Source organism: Glycine max, chromosome 17 (assembly GCF_000004515.6).
Source record: "Glycine max cultivar Williams 82 chromosome 17, Glycine_max_v4.0, whole genome shotgun sequence".
NCBI lineage: Eukaryota > Viridiplantae > Streptophyta > Magnoliopsida > Fabales > Fabaceae > Glycine > Glycine max.
This window is the reverse complement of record NC_038253.2, coordinates 33,340,216-33,364,631: the sequence shown is the minus strand read 5'-3', so window position 1 is coordinate 33,364,631 and position 24,416 is coordinate 33,340,216. Positions and strand designations below refer to the sequence as shown.

General features: G+C 32.2%; 1 protein-coding gene and 1 long non-coding RNA gene across 6 annotated transcripts; one reads left to right on the top strand and one right to left on the bottom strand.

Moving 5' to 3' along the window:
- The first annotated feature begins 3,049 nt into the window (after positions 1 to 3,049).
- LOC100809084 (transcriptional corepressor LEUNIG) lies at positions 3,050 to 14,437 on the top strand. 4 transcript variants are annotated; one of them, XM_041011562.1, is made up of 18 exons: positions 3,050 to 3,354; positions 3,776 to 3,873; positions 3,983 to 4,092; positions 5,746 to 6,171; positions 6,267 to 6,346; positions 6,790 to 6,868; positions 6,949 to 7,024; positions 7,246 to 7,295; positions 7,658 to 7,972; positions 8,109 to 8,309; positions 9,009 to 9,236; positions 9,340 to 9,457; positions 11,249 to 11,358; positions 11,548 to 11,697; positions 12,198 to 12,353; positions 12,444 to 12,560; positions 12,876 to 13,082; positions 14,025 to 14,437. In XM_041011562.1, exons 1-18 carry the CDS (start codon positions 3,323 to 3,325, stop codon positions 14,166 to 14,168), a joined length of 2,697 nt encoding a protein of 898 aa, XP_040867496.1. In that variant the 5' UTR covers positions 3,050 to 3,322; the 3' UTR covers positions 14,169 to 14,437. The 4 variants fall into 4 exon arrangements, with proteins under 4 accessions (XP_040867496.1, XP_014625310.2, XP_003550163.3 ...); XM_014769824.2 differs by having other exon boundaries at positions 9,313 to 9,457; XM_003550115.5 differs by having other exon boundaries at positions 8,994 to 9,236.
- Positions 14,438 to 18,377: 3,940 nt separating this feature from the next.
- On the bottom strand, positions 18,378 to 23,938 carry LOC106796624 (uncharacterized). 2 transcript variants are annotated; one of them, XR_005889218.1, is made up of 4 exons: positions 23,860 to 23,938; positions 22,926 to 23,023; positions 22,083 to 22,200; positions 18,378 to 19,150 (listed from the first exon to the last, which is right to left on the bottom strand). It is a non-coding gene; the product is annotated as an uncharacterized lncRNA (long non-coding RNA). The 2 variants fall into 2 exon arrangements; XR_005889217.1 differs by lacking the exon at positions 18,378 to 19,150 and having other exon boundaries at positions 21,086 to 22,200.
- Positions 23,939 to 24,416: the final 478 nt, after the last annotated feature.

Here is a 24,416-nt window from a genome sequence, read left to right as displayed (position 1 = left end):
ATAATGACAATTTTTGTCATACATATTTAACATTTCATTAGCCACAATTCCTAATTTAAATTAGTTTTAGTACCTCATTTAAATATAATAATTATTCATTATTTTTTAGTTAATTATCTTAATTACACAATATTATTATATGATAATTTTTAACTATTAAAAGGCTCTCCTTTCTCCGATGAGAGATTGTATCATCTATTAAATCCTTGGGGCTTTCACATTACATGGATAAGTCCTTAAGAATATCTCTAACACACATCTCGAGTTTATTTTATTTATGATTGTATTTGTTGGTAAATGGTGAGTTCATGGTTCATAAACAGTTTGTGATTAATCGTGGTTTTGACATCAAGAACAACACAAATAATAACTATCCAAAATTCAACAAATAAAAAATATTTAAACTTTACAATCTTTAAAACATGACGTTTAAAATTCAACTAACAATATTATTCAACTCACATAAGAGAAATATCTCGTTTACAATCATCATGAATCACAATCAAGTGTCAACCTTATAAATCAACCATCAAATATCATCATCATAATTTCAACATTCACACTAAATGTTGCATATAAATGCATATAGTCATTTCATTAATTAATCACTACATAGGATTCACCTTCACCTATGTAGTCACTACAAGATTAAATCATCGTCTATGTAGTCAACATCACAAGTCTAATGATCACATATTATCATGCAGTAGTAATTGTAATCATCAAATTCAGACTCTACTTCATGAAAATTTAATTGCACAAGTGATCAACATAAGGACATCCCTTAACATAATATTTATCTTTGACCATTGAGAGATTTCTACGGTTGACCATGCAAATAAAGTGTGATTTTATATAAAAAAATATATGAATATAGATATTGACTTATTTCGATAAGGTCTGCCAGGACTATAACCTTAAAAAGAATTTATCTATCTTAATATCTATAGAATAAGTCCATGGCCCATTTAGTGTCAGTCACCACGAACTTATTCAACATTAGGCTAAAGGTCCACCAAACACTCTCAACTTATGTGATTACCTATAGACAACTATTACACACCATACTTGGATTTCCTATGGTCTTAGGTACGACACCTCTAGACTCACCATCTTTGATGACTTGACTTAAGGAACTAGGTTTCACCAACAATAGTAATACATACAACAAAAATAGTGCATCATATGATACTTAGATCCTAGTGGTCCCAAATACAATATATTTATACTCATCTTCATATGATACTTAGATTCTTTGTGCATCATATGTATACCACTTTTTTTTTCAGACAACTTTTTTAGGATATGTTTGGTTTAAAATGAAGAAATTTTGCAAGATTTTTATTATAAAATGTTTGACATATTAACTAGTTTTGTAGATTGTTAATGATAATTTTTAATATGATTTAATATAAAAGATGAAAAGAAAGTAAAAAAAATAATAGAATAAATATTTTAGAAAAAATGTAAAAATTGAACTAAACCAAATTACAAAAGATTGGTTTGATTTAATTCAGATTATTAAATTTAAACCAAACAAAATTAAATCACATGAATACTATGTTTGGTTTGGATGAATTTTTAATAAATAAATGCACAAGAACATCTTAGTTATACTTATAACAAGTCACTTTTAAGTGTCCAAAATTTCTTATTTTTGGCTGTCTTATCTTCAAAGTTAAGAGAAGAGTTATATGTTGATGATGGAAAAAAATTTACTATCTTTCAATCAGAATTGATCATGAATAATAAATTTATTAACTGTTAAAATAATTATTTAAAAATAATTTGAACGATATATTACATATTATGATTAAATGATTGTGTTACTTTCTGAGTTTATAATCATTAAATTTTAAACAATTATTAGTTGCGTTGGCTGCATTAAATTTGAAAGATATTATTATATTTGGCTACCATCAGGGCATTTCAGTCATTGAAAAGAAATCTTAACCAAAGAAAATAAGAAATTGTCTTCCTCAGAATTTGGCATAAAACAAAGGACGAATTTGCAAATGAAGTAAACAATCCCATTATGAGATATCTGCATCCGTCCGCAAGCACAGCACCTTTCATTCACCAAAGTTCCTAAAAATAATAATTTCCAGAACTGCATCGAATGGTGAAAAGAATTAAAAATAAGAAAAACAACAATTATTCAATTTTGGATAGAAAAGCATCTGCACCAATCACTGCACTTATTTCTTTTTCCCCATATTTTAAATATTGACGAAAGATTCCAAATAAAGGATGAGAAGATCCATCTACTTCCAACAAAGTTTACCCTTATTGTCCATCACCTATATTCAATACATATATTGTTTTATTTCACTAACATTTATTTCACAATTTTTCTTCAAATAATAAAATAAATAATATTATTAAATAAGTTTTAATCAATAATTTTATGTATCGATAAGTTACACCTATAAATAAATAATGATATACATATAATATAATGATATATGATATAGCGTGCGTCTAAATACATTTAAATAAATATATTATTTTTTAAAGAAAAAAATACATATATTTAAAAAGATAAAACTTAAATACTTTTCCTTCAATGTTTTTATGTTTTTACATTATTATTTAATTAAAATTAAAACTTTATTTCAATAGTTTTATTTATTTATTTATACAAACCTTTAATATAAACCTTTTAATACATAATTTATCGGAGTGAAGTTCTAATAGATCAAATACGTGATTTTTCACATCAAAATAAATGCTACTAGTTGTAATTTTTACATTTTTCGCATTAGAAACGTGATTTATTGACGGTAGAAGACTAGAAGGTGTTCTAAATACGCTATAATTCTAATTAGAGAAGTAATATAAAATCATGTAAAAAAAAACTGTACCTAAATTTTATCTTAAAATAATAATTACAGTTAAGAAACATAAACATTGTAGACATTAGAATACTTCAGATTTTGAATTTTGACATAAATCTACTTGGTCTTATCTGATCTTATTATTGTCTCTATTATTACAACATTAAATAATATTATTAATATATCTTAAAACTTTGAAGCTTCGCTCTCTTCTAGTTCTTTATTTACCCTCTCGATTTTTTTCTTCCTAAATCCTCCCCTTTTTTTTCCTTTTTGCGTTGAGCCTCCCTCGTTTCGCTTTCTCACAGTTCCCTTTTTTTTTTTTCTGTTTTTTTTTTCTCATTCCTTCTGTGTCTCTCTCTCTCTTTCTCTCTCTGCTACACCAAAAAAGCTCGTGTTTTTTTGCAATTGCTACTGTTGAGTTTCACAAACATTCACCAAACTTATTCGTTCTCTCATTACCCATCAATATTTATTCTGTCAGCATGTCTCAGACTAACTGGGAAGCTGATAAGATGTAAGTGTTATTGCTCTTTCCTTTTTTTGTTTTCCAACTTTTAATAGCAGTTTTGTGAGTTTTGACAAATGGGTTTTTGTTCGTTCTAAAAAATTTAGCCTTTTTCTATTGATTTGGGTTCTGGGTCTGTATCTTGCTTTTTGTCTCTTTTGGGGTCGATTTGGGTTGCTTTATTTCCGTTTGTTTGGTTGTGTTTTGGTGAATGTGTGAGAATGTTCTGATAGCTGTGTTAGGGTTTTTTAGCCTCTGCAAGTGTAAGGGGTATCCTTAGATTGAATGAAATTGAACTCTTTGGTTCCTGCATTTGGGTTTTGCTATTTTGATGTGGGTTTTTGGTAATCTGTTCTGTGTTTCATGTACTTGATGTAAAGATCCAAACTTTGGTTCTCATATGTGTTTGCTTGCTCTGTGAGATTTTCAGGTTAGATGTTTACATCCACGATTACTTAGTGAAGAGGGATTTGAAGGCTTCAGCTCAGGCTTTTCAAGCTGAAGGCAAAGTGTCCTCGGACCCTGTTGGTGAGTTACATAGAAACAAAGTAGTTCAGTTGGATTTAATGTTTCTGTTTTTTTTTTTTTCCATTTTATTTGTTTGGTTGCTTTTGTTGATGATAATGTGGGGTTGCAGCTATTGATGCACCTGGAGGATTTCTGTTCGAGTGGTGGTCGGTTTTCTGGGACATATTTATTGCTAGGACAAATGAGAAGCACTCAGAGGTTGCTGCATCTTATATCGAGGTTGGTTGATTAACTTTATCCGTATTCGTTTATGTAATCAATAAGTAGGTTTGTATTTTACATATTTAACGATTGAGGTCGGTTCATACATAGCATATTTATTCTTGCACGGTAAATCTGAGTTGGACAGTTGTGCTTGAAGTTTAGTGAAGAAAAAGTGGTATTGAGATGAACTCGCAGTTCATTAACTTTTGTGGTGTTTCATGTATTCAATGAGGAAGTGTATACATTCAAATGGTTATAACTTCAAAATTGTGCCTCCTAACTACTGGAAAGTTGGGATCTTTTCTTTAGATTCACCTTTGATTGAATAAAACTGTAGGGAGATCTTTATTTTTATGTTTAGGGTGCTGGCTGGGTGACTGGCAGTATGATTTCAATGAGTCTCTAGTCGTAATAGGCATCTTGACCCATTATAAATTCATGTTCCTCACTTGGTTAATAATACTTCTCCAATTTATAATGACAGCTTACATTTCCTTTTCATCTCATGACCTTTTGTTTAATCTGTATCTTGATGAATTTATACTTCTTTTATCTTTAGAGAGGCCTTTGCATGTTAGTTGTGGTTTTGAACTGAAAATCTGATCCATCCATCCAGGTCTGCTTTGCTTGCTTTGTTAAATTGCAGAAGTTATTATTATATAGTACATACTAATTTATTATTTTGGCCTAGGCAAGAGTAAGAATTTTCAATTTGGACAATTGGCTTAGCCACAGTAGTCAATCGTGTGGTATAGTGGTGTTGCAGAGTGTTGTGGCTATGGGCTGATTGGTGGGAGCCCTGTCACACTGCAGTTTGCTGTTGCTTCTGGAGTAGCGTTAATCGCGGCTGCTATCGTGGCCATCATGACCGCTACTGACCCTATTTTCATCTAACCCTATTTTCCCATTCTCACTCCTTTCAAAGGCTTAATGACGGCAGTTTCTTCTCTTCTCTCTTCGATGCAACCGTCTGGCCTACAGCTCCCAGCTGCGCATCTGGCCAACCCATGGCACTCCAGTGGAGTTTCTGACCAACCCATGATACTCTGGTGGAGTTTCCGGTTAACCCATGGCACTGCAGTGGGGTTTCTGTCCAACCCACACTCTGGAACATTGTTGTCTGGTGTCTCTCTGTTCACATCCTTCGGGGTGTTTTCTGTTTACGTCAAAGGGGGGTCTATCACCAATGTTTTGTTTTATATTCTTTCTTTCATTGTTGTATTTAGATAGGTAACCTTGCATACTTTTTTCTTTGTTTTTCTTTTATATATAACTTGACTCTTGTTATTAAGTTCTATTCTATGTTTGACATAAAATTATGACTTTTTAATTATTAATTATGAATATGCCTTTATTTATGGGGTTTTATTTTTTATTTTTCAGCATTTATACGTAAAATAAATTATTTGATTTATATCTGGAAATTTCATACTAGTGGTCATCCCACTATCACGCTACAGTGGTTTTAGGGTCAGCCGCCGTGCTGCTATCTGGGATTGATAACTACGAGCTTAGCAAGATATAGCTATTTATCTGATTATTCAGTATTTATGCTGCCCTTGTAAAATTGTTGGCATGCTGGGCTGTACAATTTTATGAAGGGATTGCCTAGGGAAAAAAAACTGAGGCACTGCTTGAAGTTTATGGTTTGTGAAACTCTTTTTGCAGACCCAGTTAATTAAGGCGAGAGAGCAACAGCAGCAGCAACAGCAACAGCAACAGCAACAGCAACAAGGGCAGCAGCAGCCACAACCTCAGAAGTTGCAACATCAACAACAGCAGCAGCAACAACAACACATGCAGATGCAACAAATCCTATTACAAAGGGCTCAGCAGCAGCAGCAGCAGCAACAACAACAGCAGCAGCAGCAGCAGCAACCACAACAACAGCAGCAGCAGCAGCAACCACAACAGCAGCATCAGCAGCAGCAGCAACCACAACAGCAGGGTAGGGATAGGGCTCATCTCTTAAATGGTGGTACGAATGGGTTAGTTGGAAACCCTAGCACAGCAAATGCACTAGCAACAAAGATGTATGAGGAAAGGTTAAAATTGCCCCTTCAAAGGGACTCTTTGGAAGATGCAGCAATGAAGGTTGGGAGATATTCTGGTTGCCTAATTATAAAGATGAACTGCATTTTTTTGTTATGTTATATATATTCATAACTATCTTATGGTATTTTGTACAGCAAAGATTTGGAGACCAAATCTTAGACCCAAATCATGCCTCAATATTGAAGTCATCTGCAGCTACCGGCCAGCCTTCAGGGTATTTTTTAGAATTTCGCCTTTATCGCTATTGGTTTAAGTCTTTAAATTGGTACAATTTACAATATATGATTGAAAAATAAGGTAGTTTTGCTTGTGGATGTGGCTGAGCTAATTTAAGTTTGATCTGAAATAACATGAATTGAATCTTACTTTATCAATGTGAGACAAAAGAGGGGATCTTGTATGGTAAACGATGTAGAAGTCTGATTGTGTTCTCTGGAGGGTAGGGTAGGGTTGGGGCAGGAGCTGCAGTAGTTCATTAGAAATGGGTCTGCTCCTTCCATGACCTTGAAGAATTAATAGTTATTTGCTTCTGTAATTTTAATTCTAAGTTTTTGAAATATCTATTTTGCTTTCCACAAATTATGTTAGCATCTGATATTCTTTAATCTTTATAGCTATGGATCTTGACTTTGTTAGCACTAAATTTCTTGATTTCAGGCAAGTTTTGCATGGTGCTGCTGGTGCAATGTCTCCACAAGTTCAAGCTCGTAGTCAGCAATTACCAGGATCTACTCCGGTATGCTAGTGTTCCTTAATTAAACTTATTACCTCTTACTGTATGTCTTATCAGCTGTTTTCCTCTGACTTGCTGATCAGGATATAAAGAGTGAGATCAATCCTGTTTTAAATCCCAGAGCTGCCGGCCCTGAAGGATCATTGATAGCAATGCCTGGTATTCTTTCATCATGTCCTTACTCAAATGTAATGGGTTTGCTTTATTACTTTGGAAGCTGGTTTGCAAGCATTTGTTGGGGGGTTTGGTTTCCATCTAGTTGGTTCATTACAATTTATTCATCACACTGTTGGATGAGGATATTTTGGGAATTTATGTTAAAACTGTTTTATCATTACTCTTGCACACAGATTGAGTTAACAGGAAATTTTTTGTGTCAGGTTCGAATCAAGGTAGCAACAATTTGACTCTGAAAGGATGGCCACTCACAGTGAGTATTCTTTTTATTTTAATGTTTATTTTGAGTTAAATGTTACTGGTAGTGGTAAAATCACGTGTTCCTAAACTTTTTAAACTTGAGAGGTTGTTCCAATGTTGTGCATGGAAATTGAACCTATGATCTTTTACCCTAACAATATCCCATCTGTACTGCTTTAGCCATTATCAAGTGGCAGAAATAGCCTTCCTTAAAAAAACCTGCAAAATGTCCTTCATCTTTTAGAAATAGTGTCCTCTTATCTGAAGTCTAGCAACCATCCTGCTTACTTTGTGATTCTGACATTCATTTAATGATAAAACTAAATAATTAAGGTATTATGCTTCTTTACTTAGCTTGTTTCTATTTCTTATTAGGGCTTGGAGCAACTACGTTCTGGTCTACTCCAGCAACAGAAACCTCCTTTCATACAGTCTCCTCAGCAATTTCATCAACTTCCAATGTTGACACCACAACATCAGCAACAGTTAATGCTAGCACAACAAAATTTGGCATCTCCATCTGCCAGTGATGATAGTAGAAGAATCAGAATGCTGCTGAATAATAGGAATATGGGTGTAACTAAGGATGGTCTTTCAAACCCTGTTGGTGATATAGTATCAAATGTTGGATCACCTCTTCAAGCAGGTGGCCCCGCTTTTCCACGCAGTGATACAGATATGCTAATGAAGGTGGTTGTTCTCTTTCAATTTATCTTTTCATCTTCTTATGGTTCTTACATTGTTTTTTCAAGTGTACTATTTATAATTCCTTGGAGTTGCCACAAGTGTCATGAGTTGCATCTTCTGAATGTTTTTGTTTGTGTAGTTGAAACTGGCGCAATTACAACATCAGCAACAGCAGAATGCCAATCCACCACAGCAGCAACTGCAACAGCATACTCTTTCGAATCAGCAATCTCAGACATCAAATCATAGCATGCATCAGCAAGATAAAATGGGAGGAGGTGGTGGTAGTAGTGTCAATGTGGATGGTAGCATGTCAAATTCCTTTAGAGGAAATGATCAGGTCAGTCCTTTTATGGTTGCCGCAACCCCATGCATATTTGAGAAATTGAGCTATGCATAATTTTTCAATTCCTTTTATCAATCATTTGGGCAATACACACACACACACACACACACACATATTCTGACTTGGAAAATAATGCATAACTTTTGAGTCGGTGATTTTCTGATGTATGTAATTAGGTTCTCTTGTTATATATATTGATATGCAGTTGCTCCATTATTATGTTTTCTCATAATTTTGAACACTAAAGATTCGTTTTTAGATTTTGAGAATTTAACTGCAATGGGATTTGGAAGCAGTTTGGAAATCCATAAGGGATGGTGAATTTGTTTACTTATTTGTCACTGAATTGGTTACAAGTATTATACATACAGTTTTTTTAACCTCAAGTTTTCTAAACTTGAGTAGTTAGAAAAGGATTTTGTGAAGCTTTCTGATCAGATATGCGATGATCCATTCATAAAGTGGCAATGGAATGTTTTTTTCTCATTGTATTTTGACCCCTTTATGAAAGAGATGGCTGGTGAATTGTTTCAAGATTATAATCACTTATTTCTATCTGTTAGATCACATGAGCATTAATTTATGTCCCTGAATTTGGCAGACATTTGATCTGGTGTATGTTTATAATGTTGTCTAAAATAGGGTTCCTAACATGGTTTCTTCTGAATGCACTCTAAGGTTTCCAAAAATCAGACTGGGAGAAAGAGAAAGCAACCTGCATCTTCTGGTCCTGCCAATAGTTCTGGAACAGCTAATACAGCTGGCCCATCTCCAAGTTCAGCACCCTCAACTCCCTCAACACATACACCTGGTGATGTGATGTCAATGCCTGTTTTACCTCATAGTGGTAGCTCTTCAAAGCCATTAATGATGTTTAGTGCTGATGGCGCTGGAACTCTGACATCACCTTCAAACCAATTGGTAAGTGGCTCTTTCAATCGATGGAAGGAATAATAAGTTCCTTGCATGTAGACTCATTGCCATTCCATTTTGGCAGTGGGATGATAAGGATCTTGAATTGCAGGCTGATGTGGACCGTTTTGTGGAGGATGGATCTCTTGATGATAATGTGGAGTCTTTTTTATCCCCTGATGATACAGACCTTAGAGATACTGTTGGTCGTTGTATGGATGTAAGCAAAGGTGCAGTAAACACCATTTTTTTTTATTAGCAATAAAATATTCTAGAGCAAATTACAGCAACAGCTCCTGAGCTTTTATCAAATTACACATAACCTGTCCTTTTTGATTTTCCTACTCTAACTCTCCTTTAAGTTTGAAAATATTACTCTAGCACCACCTATGTTTGTAAACATTACACTAACACCTCCTCAAATCTTACATTAACACCCCCTACAAGGGAGGTGAAAGTAATGGTTAAAAAAGCAGGGGTGCTTGTGTAATTACACGAAACCTCAGTGGGTGTTGCTGTAATTTGTTCAATATTCTAGTGCATGTACATGTTAAATTTTCCCTTGCTCTGATGCAAGAAAAATGCATTTTTTTCCTCTTTATAGATAACTTGTTTATTAGTGGTAGATTGTACATTGTAGTGAACTATGTTACATATAAATTTATTCACATGCCTTCACTCAATAACTTCTGTGATAGTTGTTTCATGGCATAATGTCAAAGCCTCATTGATCATGTGGTCTAGAGTTTGATCCTTGTTGTTCTATGTTATTCTAAGTAAAAAGTTAAATTTCAGCATAAGTTAGGTTGGGCATTAGCATTGTCCATGGTTCAAGCTTAGAGGATTCTTGTGTGTAAGTAGGTTAAGTATAAAGGCATTCATATGCTTTCACCCTACAACATAAGCTTTCGAGATAGTTTTTGGTTCATGACAATGTCAAACTAATAATCTTAAACAGTGATCAAAGACTCTTCATTAATGAATTATGGACTTTCCCCCCTCAACAAATACACGTAATATTAATTTGTACCTATGCTTATCCTTTTTATGTGTGTTTGGGTGAGCGTTGACAAATTTTATTTTGGATGAAATTCATTTGGTTAACTTAAATTGATTTACGTTTGGATGTTTTATTCTAAAAGCAAGTTAATAGCAAGACTCATTATAAATTTTTTGATCTAACTCAAAAGCTACCCGGAATTGCTTCAACCTAGAATCAATTCTGGACCCAAAATCAATTCTTCAATGTGAAACCAAACATGTGAATATTTATCTCAAATCACATTAATTGGTATTTCAATGTGATTTTGGATAATCCAATGTGTAACTGAACACACTATAACATTGTGGAATATTAGCATCGATGTTGGAATATGGTTAACTGTAAATTCAATAGTTGATGATTGCTAGCAGTGATTAAATTACTGATGATTAGCTCCTTGATTACTCCATTTATTGACTGTAATGGAGTTATAGATAAGAGATCCAGTATGTGGTTCATAAACATGAATTATCAGATTGGTACCATCCTTCATGACTTGGATCTTGTCACCACAAATATTTCTCTCTAATCCATGGCTGCCGAGGGCTAGATCTGTACCTTCATAGTTGTAATTGGTGTTTGCATATCATAGTTCTCCATCATCCGGTTGGCCTGCTCCAAAAAGCTCAGCATTGTTGAGTTTCAGAGTGAGATTCATAACTGAATAAACTGAAGGCTAACTGAACAAAATGTTTTGGACAAAAACACCCCAGAATGCTCAAAAGACCAAATTCACTTGGCCCCTTTACTCAATTAATTGATTGTGTTGAAGCTATAAATAACAGGTTAAAATTTGCAAGCCCAGACAATTTCCTCCCAACTACTTTCTACTTCAACATTAACCATATATTCTTGGTAATAGAACTGTAAGGGGTTATTTGCTTTTTTTATGTAGGTGGATTGTTGCTCTTTAATTTATTGACTTGCATAAATAGATATTACTGCTAAAATTGAGGCCATGGATTCAATTTATTTTCAGGTTTCACATTTTCTGAAATAAATTCTGTACGTGCAAGCACTACCAAAGTTGGCTGTTGCCATTTTTCATCTGATGGGAAATTGCTTGCTAGTGGTGGCCATGACAAAAAGGTTAGTCAATGCATTATTCTGGGAAATCATCTTATATTGCTTTCTCTGTTCAACTGATTTCCAGAAATTTGCAGTGAACTCAGCAATTGGCCTTCTTGAAAATTGACAAACAAAATTAGGAATGTCTCTATTACTTATTCAGTTTACATATGAAATGTGACATTTGCTCTGATTTTTTTTATAATGCAGGCTGTTTTGTGGTTCACAGATTCTCTAAAACAGAAAGCTACTCTTGAAGAGCATGCATCTTTAATCACTGATGTCCGTTTCAGTCCAAGCATGCCTCGTCTTGCAACATCTTCACATGACAAAACTGTCAGAGTTTGGGATGTTGAAAATGTTAGCTCATTTCATTTGTTTTACTCCAATAGTGTACTGCTTTTGAGATTTTTTCCCCTATAGATTTAATATCTATATTTTGTAATAACTAGGCTATGCAGGTCATAAGTATATGGTTTTCTCTGCCTCTGAATTGTGTTTGGTTATCTTTTACTGAAAATTTGTATATATTGAAATAATAAAAAAATAATTGTGCTTGTTTGTTATGAAATTATAAATACAAATATACTAGAAAGGAGAATACAATACATCAAATTATTCCTGTCCTTAGTGAGCTATGGGTTTGAAGCATATGGTGTATTGCAGCTATTTTTTCTGGTATTATATGATTCTTAAACATGGTCTATTTATGAGCTGGGTTGCTACTTGCTAATGATTGCTGGATCAGATAGTTAGTTTGCCTATATCTCTGGATTTTTATGGATTGTGTGCATGCATGTGTATCTGTGTTTTCTTTTTGTTCTGCTTTAGCTGATACTGATATGTAATTATGAATGCAGCCTGGATATTCGCTTCGTACCTTTACGGGACATTCTTCACCTGTTATGTCACTAGATTTTCACCCTAATAAAGATGATCTTATCTGCTCTTGTGATGCTGATGGTGAGATACGATATTGGAGCATTAACAATGGCAATTGTGCTAGAGTCTCGAAGGTAGAATTTTAGCACATGTATCTGTTTAGTTGGTTGTGTATTGAATTTACATTTCAGTTTGCTAAACTGACAAATCTTCTAACTGGTTAGGGTGGCGCTGTTCAGATGAGATTTCAACCTCGCCTAGGGAGGTACCTAGCTGCAGCTGCAGAGAATGTTGTTTCTATACTTGATGTGGAAACACAAGCATCTCGATATTCACTAAAGGTTGGTTTGAATATTTTTTTTCCAAGTTTCATTGCTGGAGTTAGGGTAAATCCTTTGAATTAGATGTGCCATTATTCTTGAGCCTGTCTGTACTTGAGTCACACACTCCTCATACTATCTGACTACCCAAGTGTTTTTGCTGGAGGTAGGTCTAAGAAAAGAAACATTTGTTATTCTTTATATAAGAATCAAATACTTTTTATGAAATTGTATTTATTTCCAAAAACAACTTTATGCTACCTAAGTGTTTTGGTGACTTCGACAGTAATTTATGTTCCTTCTCTCCTAACGTATTTGATTTTAACACGATAATAGGGACATACAAAATCAATACGTTCTGTGTGTTGGGATCCTTCTGGGGAGTTTCTGGCATCTGTCAGTGAGGACTCTGTCAGAGTTTGGACTCTTGGATCAGGGAGTGAAGGGGAGTGTGTTCACGAGCTTAGCTGTAATGGCAACAAGTTTCACTCATGTGTTTTCCATCCAACATATTCTTCGCTGTTGGTCGTTGGTTGTTACCAGGCAAGTCTACGTATCCTTTCCTTATTTGTTTCCTTTTGAGTATATTTGGAATCACAAATTTTGGGAATTTATTTGATTCATGAGTGGAATTCTATGTTTGAAATGTTATAATGTAGAATTGATTTTGAAGTCCTTTTCGATTTAGGTTTGTGTATTTACTATTTAGAAATCCACTCAAATTTGGTTGGATTTGATTCATTTGATCTGATTTTAATTGTAATTATTTGAATTGATTATTTCACACTCTTATTAGTTAACCCACCTTACCTATTATGGTAAATCAATTCATCTTTTAGATGACAGTAGGGAAGGGCTGAGGATGTCCTTGGTGGAGGGAGAGAATCGTAGGGGTAGGTGGGTTGAAGTCCTACATTGACTAGAGATAGTGTCATGATAGAAGCATACAACTGAAGAACAATTATCACCTTACAAGTTGGTTTTGTAGGGTTGAGTTAGACCCAAATTCAAATGCATTAATTTTGTCAACAATTTGTATTATTTTTCCAAAATTATGCTTAAAATTATTGTAACTTGTCATTCTCACTCTTTTCACTTAACTGCTTTCAACTTAATGTGTGTTAGCCATCTTTTCCAATCCTTTTTATATATAATAATCAATTATTAGAATAACCTTTTCATGATGAAACCAAATAAGCACCAAGAGTTCACCAACCATTGCCCTTATGGCCCTCATTGTCAGCTCCCTTTCAAATATATAGATCATTAGTAATTTTCTTATATACAAGGTGCTTCAGTCATTAATAACTCAATTTTGTTTGTGGTTAGTTATTATTATGATGTGGCAGCTTTTGGAGCTTTGACCTAATTATATTTTACTCTCTCGTGTCCTCAACAAATAGTAATAGTAATTGGCCAATTGCATCCAATCTATAGTTTTACTTTGTAATTTTGACCTGTTACAATTGGTACCATGATCTGCAGTCATTGGAGCTCTGGAACATGACTGAGAACAAGACGATGACACTATCTGCTCATGAAGGTCTTATTGCGGCATTGGCGGTTTCTACTGTAAATGGTTTGGTTGCTTCAGCCAGTCATGACAAGTTTGTCAAGCTCTGGAAGTGAATTTGTTGTGTCATTAATACAGGTTGTTTTTTAGTCTGTTGATATTGTTGTAGTTTATGATGTCCCCTTTTTTGTAGTTTGGTCAACCACCCTCCCTCGCATGTTTGTAGTTTATGTACCCTTTTATGTAGCTTGATCAACCACCCTCCCTCTTTTGCCATTTGGGTATAATCTGATTTTCTATGTAACCATAGATACTAACTTTTTGTAATATTGTCACCCCTGTTGTATCCTGTTTCATAATTGTTATACTTGGAGATTTCTGCTCATCATTTAGATTGGCTATTATAATCTATGAGTGCTAACAACCCATCTTCTTATATACTCCATACATATTCTATTATTAGTTAAAAATTAATGAAAACTATAAAATCATGACCGGAAGTCATTACATAAAAGATATGATCAATGAAGATGTGATTTCTAATAAATTTTACTCAATAATTAAGAATGTTTAAAATAGTGTTATCGAGTGTGTTGATTTTTTTTTTTCTTCCGGTTAGTGCTGATCCACACTGGTGCATAATCCGTATCGGCAACAACCTAATGTTGATCTGAAGAGGCAAAATTTTAGACTCGCAAAGCTGTAATGGTATTTACTATTTTGTGTTACTTATTTACCCGTTATATTTGTACTGCGGTTTTTTTTTTTTTATTATTATTAATTTAGTTGTTAATGGAGATTACTAGTTCCTTTAAAAGATGAGTTAATCCGTTCTTGTTGCTCACCATTTTTATGTAGCTTGGATATCAAGATAATCAACTAGGGGTTAACGTTTTATTTTTTCTCTGCAAATTAATGGAAAATTCTTGATATATATTCTTTTTAGACATACATCATTCGCAGGAAACGAGCTGGGGTTATAATTATAATCATACGTTGAAAATATATTTGTGTGGGGTAGTGTCTTAAGAGTTGTTTGAAATTCTGTAATTAAAAAAGAAGAGTTTTTTTTAAAAAAATTAATTGGCTTGAATATTATGATCTGTATTGTTTTGTCACATTCACGTTTCATGAGAATAGTAATTATATTTATTAAGTATACCCGGTGTGTACCTGGATGTATGCTTTTTTTTTTAAAGGGGATGTATGCTTAACTATGAATTTTGTTTTGCAAGTAAATGAACTTGCATATAATTAATCATATAATTAATGAGTGAGTTTATTTAAACATAATTTTTTTAAAATTAGTATTTTTTATATAAATATTTTTTTAAAAAGCATATCTGATTTGTTTTGCTTTTCACCAAAAGAAAAAAAAGGTAGAATTTACTTATTACAACAAGCAGAAAAGAAAACTATTTTTTAAAATCAAAAACAGTTTAAACAAACACATTAAAAGAAATCGGTGAGATAGTTAATGATTATTGAACATTTTCGTAACCTTATGATACTATATTAATCACCTTAGTTAAATTTAGTTACCATTAGACGTTTCAATATACTTTGATACTAATAATCACATATTAATATTGTATACAATTATTTTCGTTTACTCTTAATCACATAGGGGCAAAATTAATCATATTTATATATGCAGTTAATTACGTGAGATGTTTAATAATTTCATGATATTTTAATATATTTTAAAAAGTTTATATTACATCATTTTAATTTATATGAATGAAGTAACAAATAATTTTGAATTAATATGAAATTTTTTATATATGATTTATGTGAAAGAAATTTTCAATCTAACGGTAAATTTTAACCAATATTATAATGTGATTCCTTTGTTAATAACACAGTGATAATTTATATAATTATGTTAATTTATTCTTAACTATGTGTGAGACAAAATTAACATATTTAACAAGTTAGTCAGGTGTGATTATTAACTACTTGTAAGATAAAGTTAACTATCATTAGAGATTTTAATAATTTTATGACATTATTAATTACGTTCATTAAATTTTATTAATTGTGAGTGTGACACCCTCTACCCCTCACATATATACTAACAAAGGAATAAAATTTAAATATTAATTAAAACTATTTTTTTTTACATTTTTAAATACAAGTCTTTCAAAGGGATAAAAGGCTCATATTCACTTTCTTCTACATCATATTGAAACTTGTTCAAATAAATAATAAAGTCATTTCGATTCAAACAAGACCGTCTAAGAGTTCATACAATTAATATAAAATCCCATATCCCAATGCCACATCCTATTAGAGTTTTGTGTCTCGACGTCCTTTAACACAAGGTTCCTTAAAGCAATTCACCTAGTCATCTGCTCCCCCGAACACAAAGTTCAAGATCATTACAAGATCCAAACACAAACAACACACGGGGAGTGAGTTATCACATTCCTAGCTATTAAAGAAACAAGACAATTAAATATACATATTATATAAATGAGATACCACTTGCTTAAACATAGCTCATGTAATTTCACCACTTTGTTATTCAAAATTCACTTTTCAATCATCAATCACATTACACAAGCATCCCACACTCCGATCAAGATATAATAACACCTCAATTTCATAATAAACAATTAGCAAGCGTATGCAACAGTTATGCTAAGACTCAATCCTATATGCAATGTGATACCATGTCAGTGAAAAACCTCCTCAGGCGCCTAGGAGTACATGACAAGATAAACCACACACTAGCAAGTCAAGTCACTCTCACTAGGTAATATCATAGGGAGACCAGTCAGGGTCACAGTGTTTTGCGAGAATGCTCCAACCATATGGGATCAACATAGGTTTAAAGGAGCACTCAAACCGTGTGACTCCCAAGGCCTACACTCAGAAGAGTCCGTCAGGGCCTCTCCCTCCTGATTCAGGTCCAACCCAGAAAACATTTTAGCACACAGACTCTATCTATGAATTGTACAAAACACACGACTCCTCAATTGTTCTCAAAATAGTTTTAACTCGTCGTCCTAAAAGGGACTTAACATTAACTCGTTGCCCAAAAAGGGACTTAGCATTAACTCGTCGCCCTTAAAGGGACTTAGCATTAACTCGTCGCCCTTAAAGAGACTTATAGTCTTGTGATTATACAATTCATAGTTCATACTCAATGCACACAACATCTCAATCACATACATACATAATTTATCACATACACTCGATCTCAATCACAATGGTATAATATCAAAATAGCATGTTATCACACCTCATGGATCATATTCACTTTACCTATGAACTATGCAATACACACAACTACTCAATTGTTTTCAAAATCATTTTAACTCGTTGGGTTCCCACAATGAATCCCATCACAATACTCGTCGCCCTTAAAGGGTCTTATAATTGTGTGATTGCACAGTTCATAGTTCACAACTTAATACACACATCTCATCTCAATACACATGTATTTCATCATCCGTCACATGTTCAATTTATCACATACTCACAATTTGAATCATCATTTCATAACCTCAACATAACAATTTATACAAAATATTTTATCACAACATGGGGTGTAAAACCCCTGAAATAGTTTCTCACAATTATATCAAAATCAATTCATCAAAATCATGGGTTAAATACAAAGACATCCAGAGCACTCAAATTTATCAATCAATTCTCATCAAGACATCAATTGGTACATAGAACACAATAATATTGTATTTATAATCATAAAGGGAAAATTATAATTCAATAAACATCCCAAAATAAACCCAAATTTAGTTCTCTATGGATCTCTACACATGTTCATTCTAACCCTCAATTGCGATAAACTCATCCCTTACCTCTAAGCGGACTCATGTGTCTTCCAAAAGTGATAGCTGCATCTCTAGCAAGTTCCTAAGATTCCTCAATTTCTTCCTCTGGTTGCTCTGATAGGGTTTCCAAACGTTAGAGAGAATGAGAAGAGATTGAAGTCTCCTTTTGTACTATCTTCGCGCGATTCCTTTATCTCCCTCCTCGAATATTATTTTGCAAATACCAACGGTAAAGGTGTGCGCAATTGAATTTCGCACAACATATCAAAATTTCACGATAATCCAACGGTCAATGAAACCGGGATCGTAGTTTTACCGAGACAGCTCTAGGTTTCTGCGGAAAAGAAAAAGGCTACAGTGTGAGGGGTATTTCTCTTAGCTCAGACATGATATCGCAATTCCCAACGGTGGGAATTCTCGGAATTGGGTTGCAAACATTCTGTTTAAATTTCACGATGATCGAATGGTGTATGAGTCTGAGATCGTCATTTTTTCTGAGACAGGTTTGGTGGCCTGCGAAAAAAAGAGAGGATTTTGGGAGAGGAAGAGAGAAAAAACGAAATTAAGAGGTAGAGGAGGCTGAGAAGTCAGTCTCAAAACTGACCTAGCATGTTGCTATTCATAGTTAGGGTATTCACGACCTGTTATTTACTCTATTTTTTTTTTTTTTTTTATAAAAAAAGAAACTCTATTTTATTCTCCATCAAATGAATAATGAAATATCCTTTTTATTTTTTCTCACACCATTATTTTATTATATTTATTTTTATTTATTTATTTAATTATAAAACATCATTATTTTCTAAAATTTTATTTACGAAAAAAATGGACGTTACAGTGATATAAAGTTAACAATACTTATACACGTAATTAATCACGAATGGTAGGTAGAAATACAAATCCCGGCTTCGCATGCATCGTTTTATATATTTCGACTCTCTAGTTTGGAATATTAGAATACACGTATGTTCAATTGTTATCTCTTTTTCTTTCTCTACCGTCCTACACAAAACTAGATGGGTAAGGGCTAGATCAACAACCTCACCTAATATAGGGTTAGTTTGGACCACCCGAGAAAATGCATACTTTATTGTTACACAAGGCAAAAAAAAAAAAAAACAAACACGATGCTTAAAATGTGTCACCACTTGCTACTAGCACCTCCCTCTTCTTATCTGGCCTTTTGCAATCAAACAATGAGTGTATCAAAGTCTAGTTTCTCTTCTCTTTGTCCCTCATCTTTATGTAGCTTAGTAATGTTCAGGTTGGCACAATCGAACCAGATAGAATTCCATTCCCTCATCAAATTAGGAAAGGGAGAATCATCATATAGAATAAAACAAAAATGAAGTTAAATGAGTAACATGCACTACATTTCCAAATGTCACCCCAATTTGCCGTTTTGAACCACTTTTTTTTTTTTTTTTTTTAAATTATATTATTAGTGCAAAATATTTATTAGTTTTATCGATGATTAATTTCTGTCAAAAAATTTGACTATACATCTTTAATGGGATCTTTCCTCCCGATCAAATTTTTTTACATTCGGAAGGTTTAAATTTGATTATTTGTTTAAAGGGATCGAATTTAACTCCACTTGGACCAATAACTTTTTGATTTGTAGAACCTTCTTTGATATATAAAAAAATAATATGCCACATATAATAAAATGAGTGAGATGGAGTGTGGAACGAATAAGAAAAAAAGAAGATGATGAAACTGATCAAGTGAGCATGATCACTTTCTTTCATCTTAGAATACTGTGGATCTGAATGCATATCAACTTCTCCAGAGTCAAGCTGTTTCAAATAATCAATTTTATTCTCATGATCGTTATGAATTGTAAACAACTGAATGTGGTGATGTGTACATAACACACAAGGTGGTTGGATCGAGTAGCAAGCTAATGTCAATTACGTACCCTTCCCGCGGGTATATATATATATATATATATTATCGAGAAATATTGGTTGTTAGAATGTTAATTTTGTTGGTAGAGGAAATTAAATTCACAACCTTTTTTTTTTCTTTTAATCATTCAACTCACCTTATATCTATTTTAATTACTATCAGTAGAAAAGATAAATTTAGGCTAAATTATAATTTTGATCTTTTTATATCTATCATAACACTTTTGTGAAAAAAAATTAAATAAAGTAAAAAATAAAATATGTTTTAATAGGTATTGAACTTATGATCCTTTATTCATAGACAAAACAATAAATTAGTTTATTTAAATATATTAACATTATTTTCTATATCATTAATCAAGAGTTATTAATTTTTTTTCAAATTATCAAAACTTATAAATTAAAAAATATTTAATTTTTTTAAAATTTTATATAAATTAGAGTAAAAATAATCTATATATTAAAATCAATTTACAAAAATAATTATGTAAATAATTTACATATTAATTTATGAAATTTAATTATAAATTGGTAAAATAAAAATAAAATATTAAACTATTTAAAATCAAATTATATAAAATGATATAAAATAATATTAAAAAGATGCATGCATTAAATATTTTTTAATTTATAAATTTTGATAATTTAAAAAAATTTCATAACTCTTGACTATTAATACATAAAAAATAATGTTAATGTAGTTAACTAAAAATAACAAGTGTGTTAGTGGCCCATTGCCTTGTTTGTGAATAAATGTGAATGATTTCACTTCTTATTAATATACTTTTATTTTTCACTTCATTTAATCGTTTTACACATATCAAGACGGAATGATCAAAATTACTTATTTTAAAAAATAAGAAATTAAAATCACAAATTTAAAATTATAAGAATCAAAATTACAATTTAACCATAAATTTATTAAAACAGTTATAAGAATAAAATGAGATAAAAAATTTACACTCAAACATGCTATTCTTCTATATATATATATAGTAATAACTACATACTTATAAATATAGTAGAGAATAATAAACTTAATCTAGAAATAACGATTTATCATCTTTAAAATAAGTAAATGTATAAAGTAAAAAAGTAAGGATGATCATCATCCTTATTCTAATCTATAATTTCAAAATTATCATTTATTCTCTGACTATCCACTTACTTATTTCTTATTATTATTTAAAGAAAAAATAATTAAGAGTATATAAGAAAAAAATAATTAATACATTTAAAAATCACAAAAAAATCTTATAAAAAGAAATAAACAAAGTTTTAATAAGAACGAAAGAAATAATAATTAATAAATTGCCAACCAAGCATTTATAGGAAAATAAATGAAAAATAAAAACTAATTAATCAGATCACCACAAAAAGAAAAGCGTTTTCTAACACTTAGAATCCGTCGGAAACCTCAAAAATCCTTTGGTAATTTAAAATTTTCGACGAATCAAAATTCATCAGAAAAATGGTTGTAGGAAATTTTAACCAACGGATTTTTGCTGTCCGTTAGAAATTTTCGACGGAAATATTCCATCGAAAATTTCCAACAGACTATATCCGTCCGAAATTTTCTAAGGATACGTCTGTCGGAAATTTCTGACAAAAATATTCCATTGAAAAATCCGCCAGAAATGATATTTTATAAAGAATTATTTATTTCATTTGTTTTTCATTTTTCGGTTTGGAAATTTACAAATGGTTTGGTTTAATTTTAAACACCCCTAAATTTAACATGGCTAGTGTGATATCATATTATGTCAATCTTGTTTCAAACTGATTATGATCCAAACTTGCCTATTGTTCATGCTTCCTTTATAAAGAAGATAAGAGGAATCTTTCTGTCAAAATTATTGAATCCTGGAGTGTTATAAAATAGAAGATTTCGCAAGCAAAAATAACATGATATCTCACTATAAAATTGAATAATATTCCTGTGTATTATGATATGTTATATGTTATAATGTGGTACAGAACATAAATCACTAACCCTTATTTATATTAATACATCATATCATAATCCTAACTAAAACCAATCCTAGGAGATAAAATATGATACTCTAAATTAATTAAAGAAATAATCAAGATACTATTGGAAATTTTGTATATATTCTAACAAATACCTTATCAAGGCTTAATACTGAAGAAGACAGATTTTTAATAAAATGAGCTGTTTCCTTTGAAATACTAAATCCTAAGCGAGCAGCAATTCTAATTGCACGAAGAATACGAGCCGCAGAAAAAAAATGCTGTCAGAGACTTTAAAATGCACAATATACAGAAAAGCAGTATGAAGCAATTGATCATGGAAACTCACCACAATTCTTCAAAGTTAACAGGAATATCCAACCTCAACAATGGTATGATCCATGTGAACATGGCATACCGGAAAACGTTTACCAACTATCTCACACCATGAAAATGTTCTCTGCCACCTACAAATTGAATTGATATTCATCATGCAATTTTAAGATCCAAAGACATTGAGCCCAAAATAGAAGTTTAAGTTTTCAAGTGAGATTGCATAGATTAACTATTTATGAAAAGCCAAATGCCAACGTAAACACATTTGTTGCCCTTTTAAGTGTTATTTAATGAACATAGTAGTTTGATCTATAGCACTGTCCAGTAAACTGTCATTTCATAAATATAATTCATAAAATTTTAAAAACAAAACATAAAATAGAAGTAAGTAACCTCTTTAAGCTCAGCTGAAGTTATAACATCAAAGTCCTATTATAGAATAAAGTTGATAAACTCCCAAGGTTCGTTTTGCACATTAGTTAGATCTTGTTGTGGATGCTTATACAATAATAGAAGCACATTTTACCGGTTATTAGGTGCAACATTATATTTTATAACCTTAAACAGCAAAGCCAATTTATATTTTAATAAATGGAGCAAATTCTTAAATTGGTCTTTCAATGACCATAGTTCCCAAATTAAAACATCCATATATGGCTATATTAGTTTTCCAAAAAAATTTGGTCAACATTAGTCTCTCAAAAATTTAAAACTGTATATCCACCAAAAAATTAAAACATCACCGTAAAAACTAAATTCCAAAAAATAAAATTAATATTCTCATATAAAATTAATCCTTTGTAATTTATATCAGACTTAATTGCAGTGATAGTTAACTTTAAGGAAACTTGGTCACCTTCACCATATTGAAAAGGAATTCAGCAGGGGAGATGGTCATTCTTTTTCATCATGTTTCTGCTTGGTGCTATCAACTCCATCAACAAGAGGCAATGTCTACATAGGAAAAAAAATGAGTAAACAACATTACAGTAAAAAGATCTTGATCCTGTAAAATGCATCCTAGGCACTTTAGATAGTATAGTGTAAGACTGTAAGTGATAACAGATGATATTATGATAAGAAAATCAAGGGAGTTAATGGCTACGTATCCATGGCTTTTTATCAAGAGTTTGTATTTTATACATTAACCTATGCCTAAATTAATTTTAACTTATAGAATAAGCTTAATTCATTTTGGTTTCTCATTCTTGTTCTTGTTAGCTTCAAACTTATCAATTGCTACCTGCAGTTCATCAGTGCCTCCAACAACCCTCATGGTGTAGAAGTAGGCACCAAAGACAAAAGTTGTCAAACCCCCAACAACTACCAAATTCTTTGCCTTAGGTGGAAGGCTCCTATATCCCAAAAGTCCAGCCATCTTGACTAATGGGGAAAAAGGGTTAGCACATTTCACATAATTACAATTACCCTTTGTTGATGCAAGTGCAGAAAACACAAAAGATAAAAAGATAAATAATTCTAAATTGTGATGATGAGGAGAGTGGAAGAAAGTAAAAGGTAGACATTTCCACAAACAGAATGAGGGCAAGGCAGCCCCAACACAATTGAAAGAGGAGTAAAACGAAATATAGAGAGGTGGTCTAATTGTTTCATCAAACAGAAACAGTTTTGATGGGTATTACTCATATTGCTACAAAGAAAACCTTTCAATTAAGTTTCTATGATATGAACCAGACAACATCAGCAATATCAAAATTTTAAGAAATGATGACATAATATGAAATGAAGAAACCAAAGAAAAAGAGAGAGAGAGAGGGAATTTGCATTACCTTATGTTGGAAATAAGGCTTTTTATGTTTAGGAAAAGTGTTTAGGAATATTGAAGACTTTGAATAGAAACTTGATAGGAAGGAGAATTCTTTATGGAGGAGAGAACTTTGTATTTTTGCTTAATACAAATGTGTAGGATTACATTTCTATTTATACTACTCTAAGGAGAACTCTAGACACACTAATTCTAGAGAGTTCTCAACTCTAGAGATCCAAAGAGTATTCTAGAGAATATTACAACTATAAGAAATATCTAGACACTCCAAACACTACAAGAATTCTCTAGAAACATGACCCATAATTACTTAAGCCCAAAATAACTAAGTCCAAGGAACCAAATAATTAATTTAGGCCCAAATCAAGTTTATATTTCAACACCTTATGGAACAGAACAGAACAAATCCTCCAATTCACTTCACTTTGTAAAAGGGATAGTCTCTTAGGAATAGAACAGGACGCACTGCTGTGCACTTTAAATATCAAAATCAAACGACGCAAAATTTTTAGGTGGCGTTTTATTTTATAGCCTCCACGACACCGCCGCCATCGCGAGTGC